General features: G+C 33.8%; 1 protein-coding gene across 1 annotated transcript; it reads right to left on the bottom strand.

Annotated features, from left to right (window-relative positions):
* Positions 1-9,593: 9,593 nt before the first annotated feature.
* On the bottom strand, positions 9,594-14,774 carry LOTGIDRAFT_211937 (hypothetical protein; the record flags this gene model as incomplete). Its single annotated transcript, XM_009047044.1, has 12 exons — positions 14,744-14,774; positions 14,170-14,283; positions 13,965-13,987; positions 13,618-13,698; positions 13,373-13,419; positions 13,192-13,253; positions 11,731-11,856; positions 11,200-11,332; positions 10,947-11,038; positions 10,689-10,778; positions 10,026-10,105; positions 9,594-9,743 (listed from the first exon to the last, which is right to left on the bottom strand). The coding sequence occupies exons 2-12, from the start codon at positions 14,255-14,257 to the stop codon at positions 9,594-9,596; spliced, it is 972 nt and encodes a 323-aa protein (XP_009045292.1). The 5' UTR covers positions 14,258-14,283; positions 14,744-14,774.
* Positions 14,775-15,784: the final 1,010 nt, after the last annotated feature.

The following is a 15,784-nucleotide window of genomic DNA, read 5'->3' as shown; positions in this document are numbered from 1 at the left end:
TAAATTATCGTTTTATGGGTTGGTTTGAAATACCAGCAGTTTCATATATTCCTTACCAAAAAATATAATGTTTTTAAATATTTTTACTGTCATTTTGCCTCTTTAAATCAAAGGAATGTTGGCACCATTTTAAGCACATATTGCCCCAAACCCTTTTTTATTATGTTGAATGACCATAGAATAGGTTATTAAAAAAGTTAAAACTTACAGGATCTGTACAAGCATCATGTAACATAGTAAATATTCTAGTCACTGTACCGTGAGCTCGAAGATGCATCCTGAAAGCTGGTAGTTTACATTTCTGAGCCAGCTGAATACAACTGAAAAATACACAAAATTATTAACATTGTGTTATTAATTTGCTTTTATAATTTCCATTTAACCTGTTACCACTTTAACAGTTGTCTGAAATGGTATATCTTGTTAATTATACTTGTTGGTGTTATACAATATGGCCTACTATGAGACATTTGTTTTGATATGAACCAGCATCCAAAATTCCACATCCAATTTTGGCCAAGTACCTGAAGAATGGTTTTAACAAGTCCTTGCTAGTGGGCCAATAATTCTCTTTCTACCTTCTAATATTTCTTATAACATAATAACAAGAGTCTGACAAGTTAAAACATTAAAACTGGTTGCAATCAGCGAGACACCTTGCTATATCCTTCCTTCTGCAGCTCAATCTAGTCCTGTAGCTATAATATAAATAAACCTACCTGATACATCTAATAGAAGTAGGTTCAGTATTTTTTAAACTGTCTAGTAAATATTCCACATCATCAGCAAATTCCTGGGTTTCTCCAGATTCCTGCATCTCGAACGATTCTTTTACATTTCGTACCACAGTAAATAACTGTAATTAACAAATAGAAAACTGATTCAAAATCATTTCTTTTAGGACAGAAGTTTTAGATAGAAGAGGACACTAATTAAATTTCTCAAGAACCCCGTCTTATAATGGGTTAATTCCCTAAATCTCTTGGCATTGAGCTCGTTTATTGGATCATCTGAAAAACTGGACATCGTATTGCCTTCATCTTTTTGTCTTTTTGCTTTTTATATATCTGTCTCTCCAAACTGTCTCACTGGCTAGGATCAGAGTTAAAAATTCTGGGAATAACTTCACCATTAGCATCAATTTGCACCATTCTATTTTTAGTCGTATATCTGCGTTTTGCAAAACTAAAACTATTTTTAAAGCGTTTATGACATCACTATTGCAAACATCCTAGGGCTGCAACGATTCACCGTTGAATCGATGAACTGCAATTCATTCCATCTTATCGATGCATTGCAAAAGAAAAAAATAATTGCGATACATCGGCCGTCATCATAAATATGATCGCAATAAATCGTATTGTTGAACGAGTATCGTTCAGTGTATCGGATCGCCACTTTAGGAATTGTTGCACCTCTAATACATCCTTACCCTCATTATAAGCCACTTTTACAAATTCTACAATTCTACTGTATTCTCATATCCACCAAAAATTTTTATATTCCTTACCTCTTTATGTTCTTTATTAACTTTCAGTGATGTATAGGCCTCTTCCCCTTCTCTAGCAGGCCAATGAACATTACGTTTCATTTTTAACGAGGGGACATCATTAACTACATCTTCTGCTTTAGCTTTACGTTTACTTGTCTTCCCTACAACACGACTCTGTAATACAATAGAAATAACAACTAAGATGAATAACTCTACTATTAACATTTGTTTAAAGGACACAGGGGTCTTCTGGAAACTTCATGAAGAATGAATCAAGATTTTAAGAAAAAGACTGGATAATAAATCAAAATTTATAATCAATATTAGTGATTGACCAATCAGATGACAAAATTATCTAAAGCAGAAGGCCTCGGTGTGAATATTCAATCTAAAAATTCCGAAAAAATCAAGGTATGTCATAATAACAGGAATCATAAAACCTTGTTACAGGGTTCTATTAAATAGATTTTGTTTTCAAGGATAGTAATTATGTAAATTATGAGAGCAAACACTATTGGTTTCATCATATATCATATATAACACAGCTTGAAACAATGGTAATATAATATTTTTTTCTATTTATATATCGCTCTACAACTGATGTATCAGGCACTAAAAACAGTGAGAAATTTTTGTTATCGTAATTTACATAATATATTTGCTTTTACATAAATCAGTAAACCCAACAGGCTGTTACACAATGCATATTTTAATATTTCAATGAATATTTGATGTAAATACGAGATTTAAAGGTTGTCTTTCAGGACTAAATGGAACGGAACACTGTTTTAAAACACAAGTACGGTATATTTGAATTCTTCGTTAGAAACACTAATTAATGAATTAAACAATAAGTTTAAATAAGAACAATATGGGAACCAATCTTTACTTTACACATCACAGGTGTATAAGATGTACTTATAAGCTTACCTGTATTACTTCCGGTGATAGTTCATCACTGTGCCAAGATCTAGCATTATAAATAGCTTTAGATGGTGACTGAAACAAGGATTGTTAAAAGAGGATATAAAAAGTACCGTCTGCCATCACAACAATGTTTTCAAGATAAATTTTTGACATAGTGAATGAAATGAGCACTGAAAGCTAACATAGCACACAGAGCAACGACTTGAACCATTCCAATTTTCAGTCAGACGTCTGTGGTTCTTGCAATTCCAACTAAGCGTTGTAAGAATGTTGCAAAAATGAAATGAATAGAATCTTATGACATGTCCTACTTTTCTGCATATTGAAGACAATAAGACTATTGCATAGGGCCTTGGATATTATTAGAAGCTTTGCTATAGGGACGTCATAATCACTCAAAAAATTAAGAAACTTTCCACTCATTTCAAATTTCTAAACCTACCTTTTGTATCTGTACTGAGGGTTTCTTTGAATTCCTGGTTTTAAATATTTTTCTGGCTTTAGGCTGATTATCATTGCCATTGGAGGGCGAGTCTACATTATCCAGAGATATAACATCTGAAGCATTGTCTCTGGAATCAGCATCCGATTCCTCCGGATTGGATTTCTGAGAATTATTCCTGGAATCTACACTCATACTATCATTGTCTTTAAGTTCTAGAGTATCTTCTCGTGTCAGAACTGGAGGATCATCTTCTACAGTTTCTTCATTCTTCGTCTCTACATCATCTTCGAACAATTCTTCAGGAGTTTCCACTTTCACTTCATCTTTCGGCGCTCGTGATTTAAAAATTCTGTAACTACTTCGTACTGGTTTCACGACAACATTTTCTACCTCTTGAGACGATACCTCCATCGGTGACTCTTCCTCTTCTTGGGGGTCTGCTACAGGTTCCGGCGGAGGCTCGCTGGCACCGTTTTTAGCTGCCCTAGATCGGAAAATACGATTACCAGGAATTACTGGTTTCAGAGATGAAACTGGAATAGGTTTAGAATTGGTACTTAAATTGATATCTAACTTGGGCTCCAGTGTACTCCCCTCGGTAACTGAAGATGTTTTCGATTCCTGTGAATTATTTTGAGATGAAGCTATGGATGGACTACTTTCTGGAAATTCGCCGTCAGAATCGGCGCCGGATTGTTGACTGGAATTGCTGGATAAAGTTGGATCTACGACTACATTTGGTTTGTACCCTCTCGGAAACTCTCGACCAGGCTGACCAAAGTACTTAGTTTGAACATCGCCCTCTGGTTTGTTCACTACTTTCGGTTTACAAACAACAACCATAGTGGTCTTATCACCACTTTTAAACTGGCTCTTAGAAACTACGTTACTGTGAGCGAAGCTACCCACATCAGACCTCTTATTCTTCTGGCCTTCGTCCCACATTTTCTTAAAATTTTCCAACAACTTTGGATTGTTGTATTTGGAATTACGAACCCTCTTGGGATATTCATAATTGCTCCATCCTGGCATTGTATTGTCTACTTTACGTGTATATGGTTTGACTTCCACCTTTGCTTCTTCTGTTTCAAATGGTCCACTCAATGTGGGTGGGGTGCTATCCAGCTGACTGAATCCAAAAGCATCGTGCTCTGACTCGACCTCTGGTTCAGGTTCTGTAGAAATTTGAGACGTAGTATATGAAGCTATCGAAGATGAGGAATCAAGATTAATAGTCTCTACTGTCTGTTTGATGATACTAGGTGTACGGGTATACGAGTTACGATTAATGACGGCAGTCTGTCGGGAATATGTCTTTATGACGCGTTGATTCGTGAAAGTGACAACTGGTTCTTCGTCCAGATCATCGTCTGAGTTTTCAGGGACTTCGAAGTTATCTTCCGATAGTACATCAGGGCTGGGCGTCTCTTCTGCCTTCACAGCAATCCTTGTAGCTGGTAATTTGGTTGACGCTGATGCAGCTGCAGCTCGTTTCATCGCAGATTTTCCTTTCCGTGGAGAATCTTCATCAAAACTAAAAATATCATCAGATTCAGTTTCTATTTTTGGGGTCACAGATTTGCGTGGAGTAGATGATTTCGATGATGATGCTGAGCTTGGTGATGATTTCTTACGTGGACTCTCTCTCACGGCTATAAAATTAGTTTTACCCCATTTGGTACTGGTAGAAGCAGCTTTAATGGGCGCCGGTTTGTTACTGATCAAATCATCAAAGGCACGACTAGCTGGACTTTCTTTACCTCGACCGTACGTACGGTTTGGTCTTCTCATTGTACTACCACTACTCATTTTGATACCTGAAATACAATCAATTTCAAATACAAAAAATGGATAAAAAAGTGTATGTAACAATTGAGAATAAAAACTGAAAAACACTTTTCAGGGATTTCTAAACTACCATCAAGAAAGTCTCAAATCATACCAAAACTGTCCTCGTGAAAAGAGCAAAAAAAGGATGTCTAGAATTTCAAAATAATTTAACTTATAAAGACTGCATTTAGAATTCTGTTCCACTCATCACAAGAAGCTGTAAAACACAATCTGATAAAGTACTTACTATTTATTACTACAGGAATATAATCAAACAAATTCCACCAGTGACTATAAAACAACGACCATTTTAACTCCCTTCACATAGGGTGTTGATGAGTTTTTTCTTTTTCGGATGTCAGTTGGTGATTGGTTTCAATTTATATGAATAATATCTGAAACTAAAAAAAAATTAGGGTCATTCTCTGTCTTCACCTACCCTAAAACAGGCATAAAAAAAATCTACTTATAACTTTCAAATACTGGTACTCATCTTGTTCTGATTTATCATATATACAATTTGGGAATTGGCTTAGGAATAATTTCCTTATTGGAATCAGACATATGCCACATTGAGATTTGATAGAAAGACATATGTCAAAATTATGAAAAATAAGTTGAAGGTGATCCATAAAAAGCAGACTCCAACTCAAAAGTTTCAACAATATAAATTCATCCTATCGTTTCAACCTTCATATTCATCTTATATCTCATATCTCTTATATCTAGTTTTAAATTGAGTACCGGTAACGTTAGCCAAAAATCCGGAAAATTTCCTGTGTAGGCCCAATCTCAAAAAACAACAACCCAATCCAGTGAATAAAAATACAACCCTTCATCATATTCACTTCTACAACACAACACATTCAAATAAATGAGAAGCATTATTTGAAAACTATCAAATACACAAATGTCGACAACTTGAACCTTGGCTGCCATCATCATAGCCCAAGCTTCTCTTGTTTACGATTTGATTTTGACATTTCTTGTGCCTCTTATGACAAAATCGGGACGAAGATTTGCATTCAAATTATCCCCTGATCCCAGTTCTTTGCCACACAGGTGGTTTTGAAGAAATCGCACCATACACAGTACACTTACCGTTGAATTTTTAGCAAAACAAAATATTTAGCTTCTTGTTCACCGCCATTTTCTTTCCAGAATAGAGTTTTTCTTTCACGGCGCAGGCGCACTGGCCTACAACTATACAGAACCAGCTGCATATTTCAAGTCTTGTTTTCGTATTTCTCAGGGGAGGCAACTTCCTATCTTTCTAACTCATTGTCTCCCTTTGACCACAAATAAAACAGCTTTAAAAAAGTTTTGTTTCTTTAAGAATATGACCAACTGACAGTTTCCACAATACAACAAAGTGTTATTTTTTGTCAGATGTTGGCCAGCTACAATCAGAAAAATTTGATGCCTTGAGATAAATTAAAAGTGGTTACTGAGAACGTCCCAAAGTAGGCCTGTTATATTAAGTCATATACAGTGGACGCATATTGTTCGCAATGAATAGGAATTGAAAGTTGAGTATCAGTCCGCAGTGAGGGGAATTTTTCCACAACAGAAGCATTATCGCTTAGCAAGAATTTCATTGTGGCCAAGAAAAAGTTCTTGTCCCTTTATCGTGTCAGATTTTGACATTATATTAGGTATTAGGAGGTGAAAGCCGACACCAGCAAGCTTTCGGAAGCACTGGCACAGGCATCAGAAATTTTCTTATCACGAGGAGGATTTGAACCTATGGCACCCAATCGCCTAGCAGACGACAATCCAACTCGCTACTGACTGAGCTATTCCACTGCCACATTAGGATTACTGGCAAGAATTTTTTCTGCACGAACCAGGCTCAGGTGCACACTATTAAAGGTTATCTCCTTGAAAGAGAAGGCGTTTAAGTTGTTTTTATATTTTTACAAATTTGTATTAATCAGTATAATGATAGGTTTTAATTGACAATGAATAATAATACATAACAAAATATAACTGAAGATATTAGAAAAGGGGAGCCTACTTAAAATGTAGATCAGAACCCTTCACAAGTACGTTTCAAAATGTAATGTTTGAAAGAAAGAGAGAAACCGCTATATTTCACAAGGATAACAGTAAAGGATCCTTTCTACCAGATGATTCTTGGCCAAACCTCTTGGCATTGATCTTTCTCAGATAATTCGTACCCATTTACAACTGGGTCGACTGGAATTATGAGTGAAGATGACTTACTCAAGGTCACCGGACTTTCACATGCTGATCAAGATCTAAACCCACAGCAGCCATTCGCTCGACTTAATCAAGAAAATGACGTCACGTTAAGAACCAACCCTCTAACCAACTGTGCTATAGATTAACACACATTTAAAAAAATAATCTGACAAATACAATTTACAAATAAACTCTGGTGATTATAATTTGTGCAAAATATGCAAAATATGGAACTATATTTCTATTACTCAGAAAAAACTTTCTTTAATATAAACCTCAATTGCACAATATCAAGCTATCACAAACTACACAGTTATATTATTAGATAGGAACTTATAAGTACGAAGCTCGTAATACCTTGATATTGTGAAGATGTATAAACATTAACATATACATTGATTAGCTGTAGTACAAATATTGTTTAATCACATACAATTTTAGCAAGATTTCACATAATTAGAAAAAATAATAAACAACCATCAAAAATAAACAATTATATATTAACAAACATATAACCATCAAAGCAACTGTTTAAATCATAAGAAGACAACAGACATATACAAAATAAAAAAATAATAGGCAAATAGCCGATAACAACGTAGATCCCCAACAGCAATAAGAGCTAACCATGGACACTCCAAACATACAAACACAAATAGTTCAAATATGTCACTCAGCGATTGGGTTTTTCAACTTGGCACCCAAGAAAAGCAAGTTGTACCACAAGAAAGCCAGGATACAAACACATATGCTACGTAATGATTTTGAAAAGTTTTGCAAACATAACCCTGGGCTGATACATGAAATAACATACATGTAATCATTACCACATACAAATCTAGAGTAGAGCTGGTAAATTTATACCAATGAATGTCAGGAAAATGTGATATAGATATAACAGTATATCTTATGTATTAAAGTAGGACTGAGGGATATTAAACCACATGAAATATTACCCCAAAAATATGTCGTTAAACAGATATAAATGAGAATAATGTCCAGTTCTACTCTAGGGTAACAAATCAACAGCATAGACAGTAATAGAAGTCTCTGTTTTTAAAAACTTATCATCACAACTTAATCTTACACATGAGAAAATGCAAATTTATGACAAAAATTGTTCACTAGATACATGGCCTTGATCAAGGGAAATGAACATAATCAGGATGAAATTGGAGGATGTAGAATTTTCAGCAATATAACCCCCATGATTATACCAATGATTAAACATAGCTATGGTTGCAGCTACAAACTGGTGTAAGTTTAGAAAAACATAAATATGGAACTAAATTTCAGCCATGTGTATCACTTTCATAAGATAGTCTGGTATCCAGTTCATACACAATTAAATAAAAACAGTTTTATTGGACGAGTAGCAATAGCTATTTATCTAATTTGGAAATATCACCAGTATCATTAATTAAATATAGTACATAAAGGCTGGAGCACGCTTGCCAGTGTTCATTGGTCAATGACAGCCCAACGGCAACATCGGGAGTGAAGGGAGATATCTGGCATGTTTGATTGCAAGACGTCCTGACATGCCTCGTCGACAAGTGTGCAGGTGTTCCCTATTAGTTGTTGCGACCTAGTTAAAGGTCAACCAATAGAATTCTATGTACGTATCACATGCTCACTTCTTGGCGACATTTTGTTTAGGGTATCTCTACCAAAAGCTGATCAAGACAACCTAGTGGCAATGAAAATTAGTAAGTGTGAGCTGACTGTAACCAATTTTCAAATTATTTGCAGACAATCTAGGAGTGATATAGAAAGGAGAAATTATTATTTCAGCTGTCAAAACAAATAACTATGAGAACATATCACTTTAAAGGCCATGGTTCATCATTTTCGTACCTTAGTCTCCAAAATGAGAATTGTTCAGCTAGGTTTATCAGTAATAGTTTCACTGCTAACTGTCAAAATATTCAAGGCCAATATCAACCTCTGAAAATGGCGAAACATGGCCTTTAACTTGTAAGAGATCAAATAAGCATTAAAAAGCGAAAAAATTTGAGATGAAACTCTATTCTATCATTAGACTGGTATAAAAGAATTGAGCTGCCTTGGATAGTTTCAGTAGGATGCTGAAATATACAAAACTATATATTATAGTTAGTCGAAATCACACCTCTTATTAATATCTTCAAAATCATAGTCCTGAAGACTGAAATTAAATGATATTTAACGTCCTACTTTTCTACACCTGATGGGCTAATGAAGACAGGCAATGCCATGCAGTGTGCATTGACAGAAATTATGCCAGGCCAGCCTAATCCAACTTGCAAATTTGCAGATTTTTAACTTTCAAAGCCTGTAGCACACAGGTTTATTGTGCCATCAGAAAAACAAAACATCAGTCGGTCTATAATATTATGGGGAAATATAACTATAGATAAATCCAGTTCCCAAACAAACTGTAGTTTAATCATGCAAGACTTTTACTTTTAAACTTATTTTGTGTCCTAAACTCTTTAAAACAGGAAAATCTGGTAGTCCAAAAATTGGAGATAATTCAAATAACACTAGTATATGGTTTTTAAAAGCCCATTTGATGAGTCTGCATGGAAATTTAACTGATAAACACACGCAAGTCTGCAAAATTTTCTTTTGAAAGAAATATGTTATTGTAATTCATAGCCCTAACTTACAGTAATGGATAAACACTGACCTGAAGAAATACTAATGAATGAATTACTTCCTCTCCCCCACAACTTTGGCAATTTCCTGAGGTTCCACTTTATCAGAAAATATTCCTGGTATGGAATTGCCGAAATATATTTTTGTATTTTTTGATATGGATTCATATTTTGTAAATTCTAAAAATTCTTTTGTAAGTTTTAGCTGAAATATAGAATATATAAAATGTCAGTTCAAAATACAAAATCAGAATCACAATCCATCAACTTACAATTAAGATCACAATATACACAATTTTATAGCAAACTGTTCTTAAATTTATTAGGATAATGAACATCAGCAACACCATGCAGCGGGCAATGAAAGGATTTTGACCATATCTCAACGTTATATTCCTTTCCTTTCAGCAATACCACCATCGAAACCTACAAGATATATTGCTGAAGACATTTATAACCAAAACAAAATAATTAAAAGTAAACTTACTTTATTTGATTCTATTTCTTTTTGTGTTTTATAAAATTCAGCATCAGCCTTGGCTTTAGCTCTCGCTGTATTCGCTGAATCTATAAACGAGATATATTTACAAACAATCAACAGATATATAACAAAAAACACAAGGGGTATATTATGGTATAACTCATTTCTTTAATAACAAAGCACAACGATTCAACACAATTTACACGTGTCGTCATGGTATTAGCCTCTGCCTCTTTGCCCTTGCCCACTTTATTGTTATATCTACTCTCCACTTCTAAATGTCGTTCAAATCTAATCAACAGATATTATAAATTAATCTTATTCCATTTTTGGTATTTGAAGTGAAAAAGGCCATATTTCAATGATCAAGTCTCGAATCATTTCATAATTCTCGGCAGCTTCCTTTAAGGAATAATTCTAACACTTAATTATACATTTCAATATACATTGTGACTAATAGTTCCCCAATTTCACTTTCTATAATCATTTTGAATCTATATTTGATGAAGCTTTTTGGTTTCCATTGGCTTTGTTTCCAAACACATGTAGTCTCAAACGACCAGCCTCTGATATTAGAACTACCAGAAAAATATGACCAAGTGACAATCTGGACATAAAAGAACTTTCACGGAGGACCATTAGGTCTCTGATTAGTCCAAAATTACCTACCTTCAATTTCAGACATCCGTTTCTCAGACTCTTTTTCCATAACTTTCTGTTCCCACTGAATCTTTGCCACTAACGCTACTTTCTCAGCCTCTGTCAACAAGAAAACGCTTGGTTAAGCAAACGTCAAAGCCCTTTAGATAACTAATGTTAGAATTGGAATTTAAGCATTCAATAACAGTTAGGTAACATTAAAGCCCAAAATCTTAAAAATGAAGCAAGCAGATGTAATTTTCCATGCCATAATATAAAGTCACTCACCTATGACAGCTTTTTTTCTCTCTGTTTCTGCCTCTTTTTCAACTAATTTTTGTTTCTGTATAGCTATCAATAACTTTGTTTTTTCTCCTTCCCTAAAAAACGCCAAAAATGTTTGGTTATTCAAGCCCCACTCCTCTAGCATATATTTCTCAAAAGGAAAACTTTTGGTTGAGAAAATTGAGCGAGCATAGATAATAGACAAATAGGATCTTCAGAATTTTAGGGACGAAACAAGAGCCTTCCTTCCACTTACATAGCTTCGTAATTTTTCCTGATGGACTCAGGTATTTTAGGTTTTGTAACTCGAACAGCTTGTACCATTAAACCAGGAGCCATCACGTTTAAATCTAACTGTAACGCTTTCTTCAAATTCTCATCTATTTGATCTAAAAATAAACAACAGAGTTCATGGCCAAACCGAAGGGGCACAGTAACTTGTAAACACAAACGCTGTCATATAGAGATAAGGTATATTCTTGAATCAAGAGACACACATTACAATATCTACCTCATTGACAATCTCTTTTAAAGTCTCAAAATCCAACCACATGCAATATTAAGTTCACAGTATAACACATATTGAAGGTTGTGATACAGTGAGACAACAGTATGAATTAGTGTATTCCTAGATCAACAAACCAATATCACACCCTATCCCTACTGAATAAGGACAGAGGCATATTTGATTCGGTTCTGACTAACTTAACTTTCCTAATGAAAATAATCAAGTGCTCATGGTTTTCACTCCTGACACTAATTGATTTAAGAATAATAAGAAACTTACCGAAGAGATCAATATAAACTTCTTGTAAATTGTGAACAGAACAAAACTGATTCAATTCATGGTGAATTTTATTATAAATCAAAGTTTTATCATAATCTGCTGTATAGTTTCTTACTGTTTCATATACTATAATAAAAATAGAATAGAGTTTTACACCCTCTGATATAAGTTAACAGAAACAAAATAGAGTTTTACACCCTCTGATATAAGTTAACAGAGATAAAATAGAGTTTTACACCCTCTGATATAAGTTAACAGAAATAAAATAGAGTTCCACACCCTCTGATATAAGTTAACAGAAATAAAATAGAGTTTTACACCCTCTGATATAAGTTAACAGAGATAAAATAGAGTTTTACACCCTCTGATATAAGTTAACAGAAATAAAATAGAGTTTTACACCCTCTGATATAAGTTAACAGAGATAAAATAGAGTTTTACACCCTCTGATATAAGTTAACAAAAATAAAATAGAGTTTTACACCCTCTGATATAAGTTAACAGAAATAAAATAGAGTTTTACACCCTCTGATATAAGTTAACAGAGATAAAATAGAGTTTTACACCCTCTGATATAAGTTAACAAAAATAAAATAGAGTTTTACACCCTCTGATATAAGTTAACAGAAATAAAATAGAGTTTTACACCCTCTGATATAAGTTAACAGAAATAAAATAGAGTTTTACACCCTCTGATATAAGTTAACAAAAATAACATAGAGTTTTACACCTTCTGATATAAGTTAACAAAAATAACATAGAGTTTTACACCCTCTGATATAAGTTAACAGAAATAAAATAGAGTTCCACACCCTCTGATATAAGTCAACAAAAATAAAATAGAGTTCCACACCCTCTGATATAAGTCAACAAAAATAAAATAGAGTTTTACACCCTCTAATATAAGTTAACAGAAATAAAATAGAGTTTTACACCCTCTGATATAAGTTAACAGAAATAAAATAGAGTTTTACACCCTCTGATATAAGTTAACAAAAATAAAATAGAGTTTTACACCCTCTGATATAAGTTAACAGAAATAAAATAGAGTTTTACACCCTCTGATATAAGTTAACAGAAATAAAATAGAGTTTTACACCCTCAGATATAAGTTAACAGAAATAAAATAGAGTTTTACACCCTCTGATATAAGTTAACAGAAATAAAATAGAGTTTTACACCCTCTGATATAAGTTAACAGAAATAAAATAGAGTTCCACACCCTCTAATATAAGTTAACAAAAATAAAATAGAGTTTTACCCCCTTTCGATCCAGTTTAAGATCCTGCAACAAGACAGGCAATACCTCCTTATGATAAAAATTTATTTTTGATTCATTACATTTTCATCCATGAGGTGAATTCTGAATCACAAACCGCTTTGGACGCTATAATCATTCAATAATCTGGAAAAAATAACTTGCTACAAGCAACTAAACAATAAAAAAGATGAAATGCTCACCTATAGCTCTGTCTAATTTATTTACTACTTCAATTCTTTCAAAATAAATTATCACACCACCACTGAAACAATATAATATTATTTTACACTGATTACTAGACATATTTTATACCTTCTTTCATTATTTCTAGCTAAGGAAAATTTTGAATTTTTCTGGCAGCAAAAAACTGTAACAACTTACCTGGTTCCACATGGTACATTTTTAACTTCATCTGTTTGTAGGGTAGTCTGAAAAAAACACATAACTTTTATCATTTTACACAATGAATTATTGGTGGAAATTTTGAAAGATTTGGAAAACCATGTTATTAAGAAGATTTAGTATAAAATCACATCAAATCCAGAAAGAGCTATTTAGCTATTTAAATAAAAAAAGGATAATGATTCAAAAGATTGAAATGAATTGTCTAAAGATGAAAACCGTACCTGTACAGATCTAAATGTTGTTAAAAATGGAAGCATAAAATGGTACCCTGGTTCACTGGTAGATGATAATAAAGCTCCTCCCTGTAATAATAAGATACTTTGTAATACTAAGTTGTTTACTTATACGCTTACCTGGATGCTGATTGTGTTTAGCTAGCAACAAGTTTTGTCTATATCCTGAGGATGGCTTTTGGTTTACTAATTTAGGCAATACTAGTGCATCATTTTGACGATAGTTCTAACTAGTTCCTCTAGACAAAGCTTTATATGTAATGACATTCCAGTTTACAAATAGGCCTACTATAACTATATTGGCACTCACAGATAAAACTATTAAGTGAACTTACCCTGTAGTACACTCCTACATGTCCTGAAAAACACAATAATATGTTTAACAAAATAAGAAAATGTTCAATAAGTTTTCAATCACATTGTTGGATTAATTACGGAACACCCAAAACAAAAAGATACGAGATACAATTTCTCTCTGTGTTTAATTAGAGATATTTAGTGAAACACTGTCTGTCTTTGCAAAAAAACTTGTCCACTTACCTTCCTCTATTTTGTGAATAGAAAAGTTGAGAAATATTGCTAGAGCTACAGCTGAAACAGAAAGTAAAGCTAACGCTGGGTTGGCCATGGTCTACACTACTCAAGCTGATATACCTGGAAAATATACAAAATTTGGAATGGAGTCTTATCTTTGTCAAACATACAAATGTGACTTGAAAAGACTTGACTTGAATAGACTTGACTTGAACCTCTTTGCAGGAACTGTTACGACTTGCCGTGTTGCCCTCAAGTAAGTATGTACAAATACCACTGATACTCAAACTGAAGGATATTGTGAGTATTCACTAACCACTTAAATTATATTCATTAAATATTCATAAACTATCATCGAATAAGGCCTACCTTAGGATTAACAGGTGCCCTATTCAAGCTCAACAAATAATGTCATTTTGGGTTGGGCAATTTGACAAGTAGAAACATTACAAAGTAAGTGTGTCACGACGACTGAGCAATTCGTGTTTTGTCTGGATTGGACCAAGGCATGTGGCGCGTCTAACCAGTAAGAATAGACATAGTTTCATCAGAATATGACAAAAATAAAAAAGATACAGACCTATGGCTATAAAACACGATTCTATTCAACACTACACAATTCTACTTCCGCTGACATTAAGGGGAGGCTATTCACATTGATGTTAGTTAAATTTTCAGGGAAGACAGTAACATAATGTTTATTATCTCCCTTTAGTCTCCCAATTAAAGGTCACCTTCAGATTCCCCCATCTTCCACCTTGATAATTTATGTTATTTCTCACATTTGTTGCAAAAATTGTTGTAAATTAATCAGAAATAAAATGAGGAAAGCTTGCCTTTCACATTAGTCCGTAGGTTTTCAACCACAGGGAGATGTCCCAGGGTAGGGACATTTGCACTTTTATTTGGGGACATATGATGTGTCACAGCTAGTAACATGCTGTGAAAAATAAAAACTTTTCAACTACAATATATACATCTCATATGATGACTAAACTATACACAACCTAAATTAACATTGTCTAGTACTCAGAGTATTATTTCTATCAAACTATGTGAGAACGTGCCTGGTATCCAATCATAGATACACTTTCGATATTTGGGGACATCATTTTCATGATTATTCAATTTGGGGACACATACAAAAACAGGTTGAAAACCACTGCATTAGACAGCTAGTATTGGAATAGCACTGGATATGCCACCAAGAATCTTCACAATAAATGCCCGAAGGTGTTATGAGAGTCAATACTTAGTAACCAGGCCATATTTCTCACCTCTTCTGTTTTAGAGATAAGATAAAGACCAAAACTCATCATAACTTCAACAGCTGGGTAAATGGAATGCATATTTTTATACTCTACTGTTCTGTGCCTTATTAGGATAATAAAATGAAATGAATATTAAGGACTTGCTAATTTGTGTCATATTGGGTAAGGAAAACACAGTCATACAGTTCTAGTCATAATTTACTGTCCCAACAAAATCTCTTCCAGCAGGAGAGGGCCTTAATTATTTCAGAGAGCTTGAAGATTTGGCCTGGATCAGACACAATCATATCATGTCCACCATGGGGAAAAATGTTAAAATTATAGTTTTCTTAAATCAATGTTAGGATAAC

The sequence above is a fragment of the Lottia gigantea genome (assembly GCF_000327385.1).
Source record: "Lottia gigantea unplaced genomic scaffold LOTGIsca_11, whole genome shotgun sequence".
Lineage (NCBI taxonomy): Eukaryota > Metazoa > Mollusca > Gastropoda > Lottiidae > Lottia > Lottia gigantea.
Note: the sequence above shows the minus strand (reverse complement) of the source record. Positions and strands in the feature narration are given on the sequence as shown.